At 43.3% G+C, this 19,891-nt stretch overlaps 2 protein-coding genes across 2 annotated transcripts; one reads left to right on the plus strand and one right to left on the minus strand.

Annotated features, from left to right (window-relative positions):
* Positions 1 to 6,147: 6,147 nt before the first annotated feature.
* On the plus strand, positions 6,148 to 11,667 carry LOC308298393 (sodium-dependent neutral amino acid transporter B(0)AT3-like; the record flags this gene model as incomplete). Its single annotated transcript, XM_080741985.1, has 12 exons — positions 6,148 to 6,280; positions 8,190 to 8,330; positions 8,720 to 8,857; positions 9,018 to 9,199; positions 9,352 to 9,462; positions 9,551 to 9,663; positions 9,885 to 10,013; positions 10,121 to 10,277; positions 10,461 to 10,665; positions 10,756 to 10,912; positions 11,013 to 11,175; positions 11,470 to 11,667. 12 exons carry the CDS (start codon positions 6,148 to 6,150, stop codon positions 11,665 to 11,667), a joined length of 1,827 nt encoding a protein of 608 aa, XP_080598111.1.
* Positions 11,668 to 14,314: 2,647 nt separating this feature from the next.
* Positions 14,315 to 17,914, minus strand: LOC308298403 (sodium- and chloride-dependent creatine transporter 1-like; the record flags this gene model as incomplete). Its single annotated transcript, XM_080741996.1, has 2 exons — positions 16,247 to 17,914; positions 14,315 to 14,563 (listed from the first exon to the last, which is right to left on the minus strand). The coding sequence occupies exons 1-2, from the start codon at positions 17,891 to 17,893 to the stop codon at positions 14,315 to 14,317; spliced, it is 1,896 nt and encodes a 631-aa protein (XP_080598122.1). The 5' UTR covers positions 17,894 to 17,914.
* Between the last annotated feature and the right edge of the window lie 1,977 nt (positions 17,915 to 19,891).

Here is a 19,891-nt window from a genome sequence, read left to right on the forward strand (position 1 = left end):
ATGAAACCGCTTCACTCTCATTGAAATGCATTGGCGGAATGCGGATTCCACTCTCATAGGTACTTTGGTGTGAGGGCACCCTAACAGAGTATTATTATATTGCAGTATTGATACTTTTACTCACGTAAAACATTTGAGTACTTTTTCCACCACTGGTAGCTACTAGCCAGGTGTTAAGTGTTTGATGATCATATGCTCTTAGCTTTGGCTACACACCACTTGGTGTAACCAACAGCCTGGGAGGGGGAGAGGTCGAGAACACCTGCAAACATTTGTCAGCTGATCCATGCATGCTCTGAGGACGAAGCCTGGGATTCCACCAGGGCCCTGCAGCCTTCCAACTGCTTAAAGGCTCTGTGCACATCCACCAATCTGTAGTGGACTGGCCAAGACCAGTGGATCGCATGACTGATTGATTGATTGAGTATTTTATTAGACAAAAATGGAAAACAGAACAAGTCAATACAATAAAAAATGTAGTACAGTACAAGTACAAGTACAGTTAAACACCCTGCCTAAAAGGAGTATCCCAAAGAAGCCCTTTAACGGTCTTTTTTACGTTGGAAGTCCTTGGTATTCACTTCATGGACATAACAAATAGCAAGCAAAATAAAACATTCAAAAGTCATCGCAGTTATAAAAACACTATGTACATGTATAGCCAGGGGTGGGTGGGCTAAGGTAAAGGGGTGCTCACTTCTCACCTAACTACCTCCACTTCTGGCCTCCTGAAAGGTGAGTTTTCATGGCGGTTTTGGAGGAGGCCAGCGAGCTACATGTTTTAAGGGAAGTTGTCAAGGAATTCCACACCTGGGTGGCAGTGTTGTAGAAGGAGAATTTACCCACGTTTGACATTAAGATTATTCACTACATTAATTGATCGAATTGAAGTCGCTACAGTAGTTACATGAAATGATACCGATTCATATAGTTTAATGACCGATAATCATCTGACCATCCAGCAATTTCCCTATTGTCCTATCATCTTTGTCCAGGAGGCCACAACTTCATCTCTCAGGGTGTTGATGACCGATGGACCAATTCTGGGTCTCCCGTGGTCCAAGTCCATGCAGAAATCCCCGGTATCTACAGCTACAAAGAACAAGACACTCACAATAGCTGGGTGGCCACTGGCTCCTCACCACATTGGCCAGCAGCAACTCTCAGTAGAGTAGATGGTAGAGATGCATCACAGCCTTTCGTTGGAAGCCACCTGTGTGTTTATGGGCATAATAGACAAGGAGGACCATGTCACTGCTGGGATGGATACCCCCCTTTCAACCTGGGAGGTGAGTCATTATTTATTTGTAGATTATATATCGTCGTTGTCGGGTGAAAACCTTGTATGTCAAAAACCATTTGTTTTGTATATATCATTTAAAAATGTTAAACTAGGGAAAACAGCCGCTCTACAAGCACACAACGCCTCGGACAGTGAAGCGTTGTGTGCTTATAGATCTGCTGTTTTCACTACTTTTGTGCGATGACCTTGTATGATGAAGCAGGGCTTTACTTTGCGAAAGAGCGTACAGCGTTCTGATTTCTTTCCCTTTTTTTTATATAAATATTGATAATCTTTTTCATATTTTCTTAATGTCATCCATCCATTTGTTTAGTGAGAAACACCATGGCAATAGGATTCAAGGTTGATATAGTGGAAGAAGTAACCATTGAAGACACAGAGACACTTGAAGTAATGTAAGTACATTTTTAGGGATGCCTTTAACAGTTAAACAAATGATTAACTAATTAATTTGCTTCACATTGTTTGTCTTCTCCTTTTCTCTTGCATGATTTAGTGGATCCTGCGTTGATACAACCATCACAGCCAGATCCCCGCATGAGCACCTGACCAACATTCAATCTGTTGCGTGCAAATATTGTACACTGTAGTCTTAAACGTACTTGTGCCATATCTGTGTGATGTTATGTAACATAATCAACTGTAATAAAAGTTGATAAAGGCGTTTTTTTATTGAATTGTCTTAAAATTGGTGAGAGAAGAGAATATGGGTGATCACTGATCAGTGGTCGACAGTAACAAGTACATGTTTTTTTTAGTATTAATTGTACTTTAGTTGAGTATTTGTTTTGGCTATAAATAAATAAAAGCTTATGACTTTCTCTCCACTCACTATAATTCATATTCATATAATTCATTTGTTGCCTATGTTGCTGTTAAGATACAGAAGAAACCAACTCTTCATGGGACCCTAACAATGTAGTCTCGCCACCGGGCGTCAGGTGGAAACCTTGTATACCTGCATGTTGCAAACTGCCTCTTTTCCTGTGTTCCAATGCAGCCAATGCATCACACAGTTATTATTTGGTCACAAGCTCTTGTTAATACCGTTCCTTGGTTACTGTAAATATTTACAAACCCACAGACAGACGTAACCTCTTTCAATTTGGTGTCCATATTTTGGGCATGTCATTAAGACATGGTCGTATGACAAAGTATAAAATATCCCATTGATTTGTGAAAAAATACAAAAAGATTGAATATGTAGATGTTTCAGTCTAATATGTTTGACTTGTGTGCTATTTAGTCTCTAAATTGAATTTCTCTTTATCTATTGTGTGTGTGCGTGCACGCGAGCATGCGTGCATGTGAGCATCTTGTATAATTGGCACAGTGTCCCCCAAATACAGAAATATATATCGTCATTGTCAGGTGGAAACATTGTCCAAAACCTTCCTTTTTTGTTATGGTTTTAAAAACTATTTAAAATAGTGAAAATAGACGATCTACAAGCAGTGTGCTTGTACTGTTAGTCGATCTGCTATTTTCACTGCTTTTGTCTGACTCTTTTGTGTGAAGTAGGGCTTTGATTTACAAAAAAACAGACACATTTGAAATACAGGAGGATTTTCCCCAAACAAATGCTACACCTTACCCAGACTGGCTGTTTGCCATTACCCTCCTTAGCTCTTTATCATCTCATCATTGGTTGGACTCGGAGGCCCTCAAATGTCTGCCACAACAGCCTCGAACCTCAGGTCAACAATGGCTACATAGTGGACACAGTTTAAGATCTAAGCTTTAGGTCACCTAAACTTTAGGTGAACTTTAGGTGACCAAAATACTTGTGTAGACATTCTGCGGCAAGGATATATCCTGTCAGTATCTCTTGGACTGGAGAATCCTTACAAGGCATTTACACCACAGTACTGTAGCTACATTCTCAATCGGCCCTTGGAATAAGAAGGAAATGTCTACAGCTGGGAATCATCTTATCTTAATCTTGTCAATGATGTTGTGCCATTTCATTAGATCATGGGTCTTCAACGTTTTCAGGAGAGAGATGAAGCAGGGACCCCCACAACCTGTTTATAGATTTCATAGATAGGTTTGTCATTCCAGAATGTGTCTGATTGTTAAATTAATTAGATGTATCCGGAAGTGTGTGTGTGTGTGTGTGTGTGTGTGTGTGTGTGTGTGTGTGTGTGTGTGTGTGTGTGTGATATGCAGAAGACTTTATTTGCAGAGTCAAACATTTTCCATTACTTTCTACTTTCTACAATTTTTTCCACATTTTGAAAGAAATAATGCTTTTAGAGATGACCGTTTACTGGAGTGTTTTCTGTAGAAGGGGAATGAAAACAATAGTTTAACATCATGGCGGCACTCAATGATAGTGCATGTTATTACAGGATATTTGCACCTGTGTATTTGTAATGTATTTATGTTGTGTTATTCCAATTTAAAATGTATTATATCTTTTACGTTTTTTAAGAAAATGGCATGGAATCATATTTTATGTCTTGGAACGTAATACTCGTTGACCTTGTGGCTTTTCCAGTCAAACATGATTAGTATACCCGTTCAAGAAAGCATATCACACCTGTCCTGCATGACCTTCACTGCCCCCTGTCAAGCATAGAATCCACTACAAAGTACTTCTTACTGTAACACCTACAAGGTACTAAACAACCTCGCTCCTCCATACCTCTTTGATCTCCTAGATTGACCTCATGTCCCCTCCCACTCCCTCAGGTCTGGTGATGCAAACCTCCTTGTTGTCCCCAAGACCAAATACTGTACCTGGGAGTGAATCGGGCTCTGAACCCTCTGGAATGCTCTCCCCAAAACCCTCAGAGATGCCCCCACCATCCAAACCTTCAAAACTGCTCTCAAAACTCACCTCTTTGTTATTGCTTTCCCCTGCTAACCGACCTTATGTTTAAATGTTTTTAAATGGTTTATTCCCTCTTAGTGTTTTTTTGTAATAATCCTTCCTTAATAAAGTTGTTTATTCTTTGTTCTCTTTTGCCCCATGTAAACGTATTTGGGTACTCAGAAAAGTGCTATATACATATGAGATATTATTATTATTATGATGATGATGAGAAATACATTACAAGCCAGCAATTGATATACAGTCAATCCTGTAAGAGGTGTAACCTGGAGATTTTCCTGATTCAACTTCTGGCAGTGTATTAAACTGTATGTGTATATTTAGTTCATCAAAAGGTTTCAAAAGAACATTTTATCTGGAGACAGAGAGTATCTTTTTCGAACAAGAGCTCTTTCATGGTTCAAGGTCTCTTGGAGAGGAAATGTATCATTTAAAGGCATGTGCTTCATCCCAAACTCTCAAGACAGAAAACATATTATTCAAAGAATGGAAAATAGAATTACTTGTTCTACCTGCAGACAGACATTTCTGTAACTGATGCAACATTCACAACAAAAACAAACTTTTATTATTTAAAGAATAAAATATACAGTTTATGGCAATGTGTCAATGGCACAAACATTGGCAATGTTATAGGGAAGGCAGGCCTCCCCTGTCAGATTGATCAGATTGATTCATTGATTCATCTACATGTAGGTATTTGTTTTCCATTTACATTTACATACAGTGACATGTGAAATGAAGGTTTGCTAGGCAGCTTATTTATAACAAGACATTAGTATGGAGAGCTCTCTCTTTGATCTCTGCTCTGCAGGAGTTTCACTATAGGAGAAACCAAGCATCAGACAAAAAATAGGTTTAAGGTTGTTTATTATAAAACCGAGAGTATGGTTGTTTATGGGCGCATCGCATGCGTGGCATGAGATGTGCAGCATAAAGGGCCAAGAATGCAGAGTGCTAATGGTCATCTAAGGTTAGCACTACATGCAAGTGTGCAGTGTGCAGCTTAGATGGCCAAGGGCACCAACAACATTTAGCTTTTGGTGTATGGTCGTTTATGGGCGCATCGCATGCGAGGCATGGGATGTGCAGCATAACCGGCCATAAGGTGAGTGCGATACAGTCATCTATGGACATCACAACACGCAAGCGTGCTGTGTGCGGCTTAGATGTGCTAAGACGCCCGATCGGCATGGGAAGAAAGCACAGTCATCATCAGGGCATGAATGACGTAGGTGCCGGCTTGGTCATCGGGGCATGGATGACATGGGGGTGCCAGTGTGGTCATCTAAGGTCACGCACCATGCAAGCATGGTGTGTGCAGCTTAGATGGCCAAGGGCATGAAATGACACTCTGAGTGCGTGGTCATCTAAGGTCTGCACCACACGCAAGCGTGTAGTGTGCAGCTTAGATGGCCATGGGCATGGGAATGGCATTTGGGTGCTGGCATGGAGGCATGATCATCGAAGGTCATCACCACACACCAGCTTCGATGGTCAGGAGCACAGACGAAGGGTGGCAGGCGTGAGGAGGGAGGTTCTGGGGGGTCGCAGACCCAGATACTTTGGCTTAGGGGTCAGGAGCACGTGACAGTGCTGAAGTATTTAGAGAGACCACACCTGGAACCTGTAGAGAGGATAGATGTAGAAAAGGGGGGAGGGTGGGTTACTGGAAACTATGCACACCGCCATTTTTTCAAGTTGGGTTTTTATACCACCGTGGTTGGTAGAGGAGGCGTTGTCAGCTTGATAGGAGATGGGTGAGTGGTTGGCACAGGGTGGCATGGGTGGAGTTACCAGTGGCTGGTTAGAGGTGGTTGAGTGTCCTCTGCTTGGCCACACCTCCCGGACTTCAGTTGTTCCAACTACATTAACAAGCATAGTCCAGTCCCCCCCCCCCCCCACCCACCCCACCCTCCCTCCCTGAAAGTCTGATTCATACCTGGAACTGTACTAAACGTGCTTGTGCTGCTGTATACCTACAGTACAGAGATCAGATCGAATGAAGATGGAGACATCCAGTTTGGACGAGAGACCCAAATGGGGCAACAAAGTCCAATATATGCTGACCAGTATCGGCTATGCAGTAGGACTGGGAAATGTGTGGCGATTTCCCTATCTTTGCCAAATCTATGGAGGAGGTGAGATATGCCTGTACTTCCATCGTTTTTCAATATTATATGTTGTGTCTTGCTGTGAAAACCTGCATATATTTATTAAACTTGCCACTACAGGTGTTTCAGGATTGTCTTTAAGTTAGCATGGGTTTGATTCATTGATTGAATATTTTATTAGACAAAAATTAAGAACAGTACAAGTATAGTCAATACAGTACAAGTACAGTTAAACACCCTGCCTAAAAGGAACACCCCAAATAAGCTCTGGAGGTCCTTGTTATTCAATTCATGGACATAAACAATAGCAACAGAAAACATTCAAATATTGCAATTATAATTACTATATGTACAGAGTAGAGGAATAAAGGGGGGTGGGGGTAAGGTAATGGGGGGGGTGCTCAATTATCGCCTGTCTATGGGAGAAGTGATAACTATTTCTGCTTCTGGCCTCCTGAAAGGTGAATTTTCAGGGCAGTTTTGAAGGAGGCCTGCGAGCTACATTTTAAGGGAAATTGTCAAGGAATATTCCACACTTGGGTGGCAGTGTTGTAGAAGGAGAATTTACCCATATTTGTCTTATGGGTTTGTGTTTATCAGATTGTTGTGTGCACTCCCTCTGGTATTGTGGCTGTGGGTGTCGTTAACTTTTTGACAGTGATTAGTCAGATATGTGGGTATTGAGGGTCAATCAACACAGAGCGAGAGCCCAGAGAGAGAGAGAGAGAGAGAGAGAGAGAGAGAGCTGTTGGCACGGCTCCAGTGAATACTACAGCCCAGAATAATAATCGGTGAATGAGTGATAACATCATAACAACAACATTACAACAAAGCTGCTGGCTGTGCTGGAGGAGTAGCCACAGCTACTGTGTGTATGAGTGAGAGTGAGAGCAGTGGTGGGAAATAACAATTAAAAGTACTCATTATGCAGAATGTCCCACTTCAAGTTTTGAAATGTATTTAAATCTTTTGAAAATAGCAGATCTGCTATTTTCAAATGGCCAAACTGTATATAGGGATGAAGAGGTTAATGTACCGTATGTTTTGTAATAAGAATCAAAATCTACAATAGAAGTTTTCAAATAAATGTAGTGGAGTAGGCTAAAAGTAAAATATTTGTACAGAACATAAGTAAATGTACTTAGTGTGCGTGCGTGCGCGTGGGAAGTAGGCTATAGATAACAACCATTATTTTTTTCTTCTTCTTTAGAAACATCTCCCAGCCTCCCTCTCCAGTCAGAGTTAGGAGTTTGAATGAATGTAGAATTATGTAAAGGATGCAATTTGTATAGATGTGAAGGGACTTAACTTTTTTTTAAAGATTTGTTTTTGGGCTTTTATGCCTTTATTAGATAGGACACTAGACTGACAGGAAAAGGGGGGGAGAGATGGGGAGCGACACGCTCCCCCTCCTTTTTTCTTCTGATCTCCTCCTCCTCCTCCCCTCCTCACCAGACAGACGACGGACAGACAGACATTTGGTCATTGAATTGTTAGACTATCATAATATTGTATCTTAGTAACAGCTCTGGTGTTGTTTGTGCTTTAGAGACACCATGCTAGGTGAAGGCCACATTCTTTATGAACGGTGCAGTATGCTGCCTTATCTCTTCAAATTCCTCGCCTGGCAGGATAGCCCTTTTTCACAATAATATGTCTGGTCTCTCTCCCTAGCCTGAAGTGTTCTTCAGAATGCATTTTCTGATACCAACTTATTGAACTCCATATTCTCTTCTCATATTTGGCCTTGCGTCACAGTAACTTTACCTGAGCATCTCCGACTGAGAGCTTCTAATTCAAGTATTCTAATTCAAGTATTCAAAATTGGCAATTTATTTTGATTTCTTATTCCATGTTCTGAGGCAAAGTCTGCCCCTGTAAAGAAATGTGACTCACACCTGCAGTGCTGTAACTTATCACTTTGTTGTGTTTGCAGGTGCCTTCCTCATCCCCTACTTTGTAGCGCTGAAGTTGTTGGGCCTCCCACTGCTGTTCCTGGAACTAGCAATAGGACAGAGGCTTCGCATGGGGAACATTGGTGTCTGGAACTCAATCTCACCATTCCTGGGTGGAGTCGGTGGGTACAGTTCTCCTGGCCTATACAAATAGATACAGTATACTGTAGGTAGATACCTTTATTATCCTCATGGGATGACATCTACTGCATACACAGTTGGTCAGGAGAACTATGATCTCATTTTGGTAAACATGACACATATGAACCACAGCTGAAAACATTTTTTTATGTGTTTATGATTTCTGTTTCTTTGACGTGATATCCATCAAAATCACTTACAGGCAGTAGGCCTATATCTGTTGCTGGTCTCCCCTAAATCTTTTTGGGCTAACACTTGCATACAGTCATTAGACCATAACATGTTACAGTGGTTGCAGTATGTACAATATAATGCATGTGTCTTATGTGCAGTTGCATGTATAATGTCACTTTCTGTTTGAATTGTACAGGCATAGCATGCATGATAGGGTCCTTCCTGATAGCACTGTTTTACAACAACATTCTGGCCTGGGTGCTGTGGTATTTGATCCATTCTTTCGAAGACCCACTGCCTTGGAGCCAGTGTCCACTCAACGACAATCTCACAAGTATTTTCACTTCTCTGTTAGAACTCCTACACAACGTATATAATAATATTTTAAAAGTATCTGAATCATGTTCTCATAATTTAATTCTTGCATAAACAAAATTAAGCTGTTTCATGATCTCTTATGTCTCCATTTTGTTACCTCCATTTTAATCACTCAGGTTCCATTAAGGAGTGTGTGGACAGCACACCAGTGAACTACTTCTGGTACCGTGAGACGCTGAACATCACAACAGACATTGAGGAGAGTGGCGGCTTGCAGTGGTGGCTGGTGCTCTGCCTGGCCGCTGCCTGGTTTATCCTCTGCATCTGTGTCATCAGAGGAATACAGAGCATGGGAAAGGTTGGTTCACCAATGAAAGCATCAAAGACAACTTCGTGTTTGATGCCTGTCATAGAGGGGAGGGGGAGTGGGACATGTGTTTGTATACACACACACACATACCGTACTTGCCTAGTTCCCCTTTAATGAAAGAAATGTTGTTTCTTTTTTAGGCTGTGTACGTGACTTCCACACTCCCATACGTGGTGCTGACCATCTTCTTGGTGCGTGGACTGACTCTCCCAGGAGCCACTGACGGACTCATCTACCTCTTCACACCTGATGTGAGCTCTCTGACTAGTCAAAATGTCTTTGTGAATCAGATGGTCTGATGGACTTATCTTTTGTATCATCTTGTGCTTCTTCACTCAGTGGGAGGTTCTGAAGAATCCCCAGGTGTGGCTGGATGCTGCTACGCAGATCTTCTTCTCTCTGGGTGTGGCCTCTGGAGGACTCATCGCCTTCTCCAGTTACAATCCAGAGAAGTGAGTTTTTTTTCTTCATGTGTGTGTGTGTGTGTGTGTGTGTGTGTGTGTGTGTGTGTGTGTGTGTGTGTGTGTGTGTGTGTGTGTGTGTGTGTGTGTGTGTGTGTGTGTGTGTGTGTGTGTGTGTGTGCGTGCGTGCGTGTGTGCGTGCCAGACAAGGAATGTTGTGATAGGGACTGGAGAGTGAAGTGTCAAACTGAGTGTTCTGTTCTGTATCTCAGAAACAACTGTGAGCGAGATGCTGTCCTGGTGGGGGTGATAAACAGTGCTACGTCTCTCTATGCCGCCATCTCGGTCTTCTCTATCATGGGATTCAAAGCCAAGACCAACTTCATTGCCTGTATACTGAGGTAAGATGAGTCCGGTACTGCATGTTGTGTTTTGTGCTCATGCCATACAGGTACATTCACCTTGCTGTTCATACTAACTCGTTATGGGATGTTATCTTGTCTTCCAGCAACATCTTGCTTCTGATCAACAAGTTTGACCTTGCGGAACAAGCCATAGCGCCTGACAACTATGATGAATGGTTGGCACATCTCAACAGCTCCTTCCCTGAAGATGTGGCCAGCTTGGACCTGAAACACTGCGACATGAACACATTTCTGAAACAGGTATTTCGCACAAGGAATACACTGACCATACAAACACTTCCATTATGGCCTTTACATCTGTCTCTGGCTATATTGATAGCTACTGTATATTATATTTACATTTTTGAAAACAATTAAAGGACCGTATGGCCTTTAACACATGACATTGTCTGTCCCCCTTTTTATTTTCTCCTCCTCTCCTAGAGTGCATCAGGTCCTGGCCTGGCATTCATTGTGTTCTCTGAGGCTGTGACAGAGATGCCAGGCTCTCAGATCTGGGCCGTGCTGTTCTATGGCATGCTCTTCCTCCTGGGCTTGGGCTCCATGTTTGGCACCACCGAGGCCATTCTCAACCCCCTCCGTGAGATGAAACTGGAGCCCAAGTGGATGCCAAAGGGACTGTTCACAGGTATAATAAACCAAGAAATAAAGTTAACACTCACTGCACAACAATTCCATTCCTTTGGTTTTAAACTAATTTCTCCTCTCTCTTCCCCAGCATTGGTGTGCATCATATGTTGCTCCATTTCTCTGATCTTCACCATGGGGTCGGGGAGCTACTGGTTGGAGATCTTCAACAGCGCGATCTCTGCACCTCTACTTATCATTGGATTCTTTGAGATCGTCGGAGTGATTTACGTCCGTGGAATGAAAAGGTAAAGTTTGTTTCCTTATTCAGGCTCAGAATCAACGGCTCAATCAGACTGTGTCCTAAAACTTGTTTCACTGACAACATTGTTTTGTTTGCATGTACAGTTTCAGCAAGGACATCTACTTGATGACAGGGAGGAGGCCCAACATCTTCTGGAAGGCTTGCTGGACGGTCATCAGCCCTGTACTGCTCTTTGTGGCCATCATCGCCTATGTGTTCACCCAATCACAGACACACCCCTCCTATCCTGCTTGGGACCCTGATTATGTGAGTGTGCTCATCTATCTTTAATATAATCTGCAAAATGTGTGTGTGTGTGTGTGTGTGTGTGTGTGTGTGTGTGTGTGTGTGTGTGTGTGTGTGTGTGTGTGTGTGTGTGTGTGTGTGTGTGTGTGTGTGTGTGTGTCATATTTTGCACACTACATTGTAAATTGTTCAAACTTCAAACATACATTACATTTTGGAACTGATGACAAACATAGGGAACAGACAGCCACCTATAACATGCAGATGTGTCAGAAAAGCAATGCATTTCAAGTCAATGTCTGTGTCTCTATTCAGGAGAATTTCCCGCAGCCTGAAGCCAAACCATATCCAGACTGGGTGTTTGGCATCACCGTCCTCCTCTATGTGGCGCCGGTGCTCTCCATCCCACTGGTGGCCTTGAGGGCCCTCTACAGATGGCTGACACTCATGTTCCGCAAGGAGAGGAACCTGAATCCTCAGGTCAACGACGCCTTTGATTTGGCCGAAATGTAGATTCATTCATTATGGCGATTTGAGAGTGGTGCATCGGTAAGATTGCAGAGAGGCTTCTTCTTTAATTTTGATTAATTAATTACAGAAGAAGACAATGATTAAAAAAATGAAGGTATTTACATTTTTGCACCGTAGGACCTTTCTCACTGTAGGAGTTTCAGGCGTACCGATCATACCGGTGCATCAAACAACAGTTAACAAACCCCAGTGCCCACAATGGGAGAAGCTGCCCATCAGACCGCTTATTTGCTTGGCCCAGTGAATGGGACATTTTTATTTAAAAACCTTGTATACCAAAATGTGTTTTAACTTTTAATTTAAATAAAATTGCTTCTCAAGTCAAATATTTATATGCGATTAAACATGTGATTAATTTCGATTAATTAATTACAAAGCCTCTGATTAATTAGATACTTTTTTCCATCGAGTCCTCCCAGCCCTGGACATTAATTTTGTATAATAGACATTAGTACTGTGTGTGTGGTTGAAAAGTACAATGGATTCAAAAGTCAAAGTCCAAAAGACAGGCTTCATTTTTCATTTAACACCCCATCTCTATTAATGTTCTAGGATTTGTTGATGTGTTTATATCAAGTATAAACACATACTTGGGTAATGGGTATTACTGCGTAGGTATTATTGTTTTTCTAGTTATTTTTAAATAATCAAATGAATGCAGTTGCTGGAGCCAAAATGCTTTTCTGTTTATTTTGTTTGTTATATTGAAATGAATTGTGTGGCCTTGATGATAATGACCTTGACTTGACGTCATCTTAATCGCAGAGGAGTGGCATCATTATTCACCATGGGACGAGGAAAGCAACACAGTTTTTGACTGTGTTTATGTTACAGGTCGGCATTCAGGGCTTTTGTATATATTCTTTTGGTGTGTGTATGTTAAATAAATGGATTGACATATACAAAATGATGCACTCTGGACATTGAATTCATGCACATGTCTGACTAAAAGTATTTACGTAGCAGAACTGTGGGCGTCTTTTGAATGCTCCCGTGGGAGGTAGAGAGGTCTGTGGCACATCAACACCTGCAGCACGAATGACAAACAGTAGATAAGCTCCACTGCCTCATACTGGAGAACTCCTGTCTGGTCCTTGCTGCTGATTTTAAGAAACAAGAATAAAGATTAAGAATCAAGATGGTTTTATTTACCATGTTTTAAACAGAACGCTGTGAGGGTTCTTATCATATTATATTTAGCAACACACTTTTAGATTTAAACTGCAAATGACTGAGATCTGTGAATCTTTTATGGCTGTTTGCCAGCATATTTGATAGCTAACAACCCCCAAGGCATAGATAAGCACTGTTACAACACAACCTTCAGAGGAGGGCTTGGTGTTGGGAGAATTAGCCATAAGACACCTATTGGTTTATCAAACATAATTTGCTTGGACCAGAGGAGTTTGGAGGAGTTAGACAGGATGCATCCAGTAGGTGGCGGTAACGTGACACTAACCTGCGTGGCAGCAACATGCACTATCCACTCCTCCCTGCCCAGGCCCAGACACAACATGCCTGGAGGAAGGGAGGGAGGAAAGAGACTGAGAGGGGAGAAAGGTAAAAGATGGGCAGAGATCTGCAGGAAGTAGAGAGGATAATTGTCAACATTCTGACCAAAGGGCAAACACTGAGCACACTGGAACCTAAAAGGAAATACAAAATAAATAAATGACACACTTAGGGAGGGGACATTTTTAAACCCACTGGCAAATCATATCACAGTAAGTCGGTGCTGGTGTTAAAGGAGTACCAATAATTTACTTATGATACATTTACCACCATTGACTCCAGATGGAGACCCAAATGCATTAGGATCTCCATCCGGAATCAATTAGGATCTCCATCCGGAATCAATGGGCCTACAAAGAGTCTCCTCAAATTATTGGCTAAGGAATGGGATGGGACAAAAACATCTTGTAGTATTTCATTCTATCGTGTGTTTCCGAGGTGCCTTGAAATCCCTCCCTCCCCCAAAAAGCCTTTGGCGAGACTCGACAGACACCCGTCTTCCACAGCGAACTGAGCAGCCGAGCCCATTGAAGTTGACGTGTTACTTTAAGGGTAACTGTTGCATATCACAATTTTAGCCTTTACCCTTATCATCATAGGCCTCCGTCGGTCAAAGTTGATCATGGTTTGTACATCATACTGGTCTGGTCTGGAGCAGCGTCTCTTATGACTGAAGAGCCCTATGTGGGAGTGGCAGTCTCGGTCACAGAGATCGCATAATATGCGACCACATATTATGTGGTGGTTGGTCTGTCTGCATTGTTGTGAGCTTTTCTTCGGGCTCTCTTGTCTTCCGCTGCGTCTGACAGTTTCTTTTCCCCTGTCATGAGGTGTTGATGTATGGTGCTTCTCCACCTTGTGCGGTCAGATGCAAGGGCCTACCAGGACTTAAAGTTGATGTCAAGAGCATTAATGTCTGTCTCTCTTTCAGACATCTCTGTATCGCAGTGGGGACGGCCTGTTGTTCTCTTCCCGTGTGCTAGTTCTCCATAGAGGTGGACTTTAGGAATGCAACCATCCTCCATAAGAATGCACATGGCCCAGCCAGCGCAGTCTATGCTTTCTCTAACCTGTCACGTCCATGTGTCAAAACATCAGTGTTGCACACTTTGTCTTGCTAGGATATGCCCAGGATGCGCCGGTAGCCTCTCAGATGGAACGTGTTGAGTCTTCTCTCTAGAGTGCTGACAACACAGGCGTCGTACACAGCCATCTTAGTTTTAACTGTCAGCTTTGTGTTTTCCCACACTCGTTTGGTGAGGCGGGAGAGTGTTGTTGCTGCTTTCCCAATCCTCTCAACGATTTCAATGTCCAGGGAGAGGTTGTCACTGATAGCTGACCTGAGGTAGGTGAACTGATGAACAGGCTGGGTTAAGGTTAGGGAAGCTCGTGCTTGTGGGTCACAACAGCTGTACAATAAATACGATAAAATATGTTAAATCTGACTGTCGCCCAGAGGCAGCAAATGCAGCGCCAAACAAAAAAAGTGTCCAAACAGTCAGTGTTAGTCAGTGCTACACAAGTATCTCACCGCCTTATCAAACACAAGCAATAATACTACTCAATTTGTGTTTTTTTAACTCAACTGAGTCCCACCAGGAGGCTGACTTAATATGTAAAACATTTTTTTTTTACTATTTCATATTCCATCCTAATTGGCTAACAAGTTTGCATGATTGGTCCATTTTGAACAAAATGCCTCAAATCATGAACGCAGCTTTCCATTTCTGGTTTCCATTAAGTCAAGGAACAAATGGCACCCTTTTCACATTGGCCTGTTATAGCGCCACCAGGTCCACTTTTGCAAAACTCATTTTTGGAACATATAGGCTAATCATTAGCCTTAGCCGCTAATGCCTCAAATCATGCATGCACTACAGTTTCTGATCGCCGTGAAAGGCTGAAGAAGACATGGCAATGGCACCCTTTTCACCTTGTCCTATTATAGCGCTACCAGGAGGTCACAATAACATACCTGACCTGGTGGAGACCTGTGTTCAAATTTAAACTGTTTTTATTGTTACCCCCACATTTCCCTTTGGTGAAGGGCAATATATATATTTTGAAGAAAGCAGGAATTTCCTACATATATTGGCTGCATTTCTTAAACATGAAATCGACTTAAAAAGTACGCCAGTGGCTGCCCTTAACTGAAGATTAACCTTGCACAAGGATTTCCACAGAGGAGGAAAGGCTGCTTTATGCCTGGCCCCCATCGCAGCACATTTTACGAGTAGTCCCAACTCGCAAAATGTACTAGTTTAAAAAAAAATCTTTATTTTTTTGGCGCACTGTTAAAGCCCCGGTGCACACTCTCCTGTTAGGGTGGGTTACACGGATGTGTGTGATGAAAACAAGCTATTCCACTGGGGATGTTTAGGGCTTTTTGGTCTGCGTCTTGGCCAGGTGCTACAGATTTCAGCCCGGGCGCCCTGCCTGGCCAAAAAAGCTCTGCCGGAAACCATGTAAAGGGAGCACTCTTTTCTTTATTATTATTCTTTTTTTCTAAATATTTATCCCACAATTTTGTATCCCATTTTTCACTAGTGTCAATAATCTATTATAATCCTGGGTGCTACACTCCCTCTGCCAACCTGGGGAGACAATGGACTGACCTCATATTTCCTTCTATGCATGAGAGTCCAAGTTGCTTCTTTTCACCTGACTGGAGGGAGTTTGGAAGGAACACGTTATTCCAACGAGTTCCTTTCCCCTCCATCAGGATTACTGCATGTTTTTGTGAGGGTACCTACCCTAGGAGACACGGGGAGAACATGCAAACACCACACAGAAAGGCCCTTTTGCCAACCCCACTATGGGCACTGATGACGCAGAGGAGAGAACACAGCGTCTCCAGCAGGAATCGAACTCAGGACCTTCTAGCTGTGAGGCTTGCACTACTGATTCCGTGCCTCGGAGACAGCACCCTTTATGTGTACAGCTCTCTTCCATATAATAGCCTACAGTATAGGCTACTATATGGGATGTGTGTCCTGTAGGCCCTACATTACACACAAACACACAAGGCTCTTGCTCTGGCCTAAACAACACTCTCGTCATCCATCCCAGACAATGCTCTCTTGTCCGGCAGAGACCTTATGTCCGTGTCTGGAGACATGTCCTCCAGATGATGAGGACCCCACACAGGGGCGGTCAGAAGTACCCAACGCTTCTTCAACGTGCCTTTGGCGCGACAGAGCTTGTAGAGCAGGATAGCAGGAAAACAGAATATCGAGGACAGAGAAAGGCACCAGCCGATCATCTGGCCCCACCATGGATACACATACGTTTTGTTGTAGGTCAAGGGCGTGTAGTCAATCAGGTAAAATAAGACGACTCCCAAAGAGATGCAGGGGGCGAGGAAGGACCAACAGCATTTAATAAACAATGTCAGCCACGGCCTGTAGCCGATCATGCGAGCAACGTCATCCATGAAGCGATTGGCTCCATAGACCCAGGCCACCACTATACATTGCCACGATGCTTGCCAGAGCAGCGTAATTCCAGAGACGCCATAGGAGTCAAATAGCTGTAACACATACATACCCCCCTGTGTTATCATGGAGAGGCCAATGATGAAGCACAGTAAAGAGTAGAGCGCCGCCACTATTTCCCGTCGATAGCGATGGTCGAATCTCCTTGGAAGCATGTCCAGCAACCCCGTTACGACCCCTTCGACGAGTGGAAACTGGCTGCCCATTCCCAGCAGAATCAGCATGAAGAAGAACAAAGCGGCCCAGATGGGCGCTCCAGGCATCATTGACACGGCTTTGGGGTACGCTATGAACGCCAGCCCCGGGCCCGACTCGGCCACCTCGGAGATACTCACTCCCTGTTCGTTGGCCATGAATCCCAGTATGGAAAAGACGACAAACCCGGCCAAGAAGCTGGTTCCGCTGTTTATCAGGGCCAGAATGTAGGTGTCTCTGTAGCAGTTATAGTTGAACGGGTTGTAGCTGCCCAGAGCACTCAGGGTTCCCATTCCGATGGAATAGGAGAAGAATATCTGAGTCGCGGCGTCGACCCAAATCTGCACGTCGCCCAGTTTGGACCAGTCGGGGTTGAGGTAGTACACTATGCCGTCGTAAGCTCCGTGAAGCGAGAGTCCTTTTCCCAGCAAGATGAAGAGAATCACATAGGGGAAGATTGCCGTGAAGTACGCGACCTTGCCGGCGGACTTGATTCCCTTCCATATGATGAAATACACTATGACCCAAGCTGCCAGCAGACACAAGGCCAGCTCCCATCTCAGTGCACCGGGTTGATCCAAACCGTTGGAGATGCCCAGCACCTTGTTCTCCCAGAACTCTGTAACGGGCTCCACGCACTTCGGCGTGTTCCATTCGTTGACGCAGGTGCTCCAGGGGAGGGCAGACCAGCTGAAGGTGGAGGACAAGGATACGATGAAGTAGTAGGACGCCCAGGTTATGATGATGATGTAGTAGGTGTTTAAAATAAACCCGAGCACCATGGAGGCGTACCCCAGACCGCTAAACAGAGGAGCGATGTTCCACGTGTTGATGCCTCCTTTCTTCATGAACTGACCCACGGCTAACTCCAGGAAGAAGATAGGAATGCCCGCCAAGAACACAAACAGCAGGTAGGGGATCAGAAACGCTCCTCCGCCGTTCTTGTAGCACAGGTAGGGGAAGCGCCACACGTTGCCCAGGCCCACGGCGGAGCCTATGCAGGTCATGACGAAGTCCAGCTGTCGGGTCCACGTCTGCCTTGTGGGGGAGGAGTCGGCCTGCATTGGTGATGCCGTCTTCCTCACCGGAACCTCCTCCAAGCCATGTCCCTCCAGTCCCTGTTCCTCCATTCTCTTTCACCAAATAACTGTTTATAACTGCCTTATTACTGTTAACACTGTATTTAATCTCCTCAGTCGGACAGTCAAACACAATAAGCAGCATCATTGCAGAATACAACACACAGCCTTAAATAGCATCGTCTGACGATGTGTCGATGACGTCACTGGGAAATGTGATGTCATTCTAACAAACTTCAACTTGTTTATCTTTACGCAGTTCTGTGTGCTTGTGTCTTTTATACTTTTTGAGATAAAAGAATAAAACAGTTTACCAGTAATTTTCCTATGGGAAATGAATTCTGTCTTACTATTTATTTTACTGCTTGTAATATAAATAGTAGCAATACCACAAAGTTCAATGGAACTTTTCCTGTAACCTTTTTTGGTGACAAAGTATAAAATAGAGCATAAGTGGTAAATCAAACTAGATCAACTAGATTTAGTTTATTATAACAAATCATTTCAATAATCTTACCAACCATTTGTTGGTATAATAGTAACTGTTGTAGTTTTTCTATAAAAATATATCCTTAATTGTTTGATTAATCAAAAAAGTAATTGACAGAACACTGGAGAAAAGTTGCAGGCCTACCTGTCTGGAACGCCACACACAGGAGGGAGTGACACAAACAAGGCACAGCTCTCCAGCAGGTATCTTGTGATGTCCGTCCCAAGACGCTGCAATATTCTTTTCTGCAGGGTGCTACCGTGGATGTATTGAGGACGGACGGTATTGATTGATTGAAGTATTTATTAGAAGTTTGCATAGGGAAAGTTTCATGATGGTACGGTTCACTGGTACAAGGTCAACTAAAAGGAAACTCAGGTAAGCCTTGAGGCTTATTTCCATTGAGATCCTTCTCTTTAAATCATAACGAGTTTCGAGTGGCAACCACCTGTAAGTGGTTTCTCAGAGTGGTTTTAAAGAAAGTTAGGGTTTACTCCAACTCCTTCAAGGCCTTCGGTAGGGCGTTCCACATTTTAGTGGTATAGCAACACATTTTACCCCTTGTTTGAGCCAAATCTGGGTTGGACATGGTCTGTGGTGCCGTTGGTGCTGGACAACCTTGACATTTTGGACATATTTTGTCATTTACATGGGTAACTTAGTGGTGTAGCATATCTTGTACACCAGCCCCATTACAAGATGCTGTAGCCTACTCTGTCATCTACCCTGAGCCCTGAGCCACCCCACGCTTGGTGAATAGGGGTGAGGTGAGTCTGAGGATGAAGGTTAAGAAGGACCCTAATTATTTAGTTTTGGGCTGTTTGGAGCCTTGTTTTCAGGGCCTTTTCAGAAGAGAAGAGCAGGGGTTTTCAAAGTGGGTGCCGCTGGGAACCCTGGCCTGGAGTGCCGTGACAGCAGTCATCTGGGGTGCCGCAAGATATTTTGATAATATTTTTAATTTATTTGGACACTTAAATACATTGAAGTGTAGAAGTGTTTGGGTGCATGGGTGATATTTAGTATCATTTTAAACTTGAAGTACAAAGTTATTTTCAGTCAGTTCTAACCAAATTACATTGTCCTCGCAATATATGAGTAAATATTTAAATATGCCATAAATATAAGCTGCTGGGAGTGAGAATTATGAATATACCTGTAATGTAGGGGTGCCTCGGATACAAACAATATTCATAGGGTTGCCCTAAGCCAAAAAAAAAATTGTGAACCCGTTGCTCTACTGACATTTATGCACTTCAACTACCAGCATGCAATGTATTTGGTTCATGTCTGTGTAGTGTCTACGGTCATCATTCTGCGCCAAAGACGCTGCACGACGACCACGACACCATAGACAAGACCACTTCCCAGTTCAGAGTGTGCACCCTTCAAAGGGCAGCCCTAGTTAGTGTAGTCTGCAGTGCTAGTGTAGTGTAGGG

This window comes from Nannobrachium achirus, assembly GCF_963921795.1.
Source record: "Nannobrachium achirus genome assembly, chromosome: 2".
NCBI lineage: Eukaryota > Metazoa > Chordata > Actinopteri > Myctophiformes > Myctophidae > Nannobrachium > Nannobrachium achirus.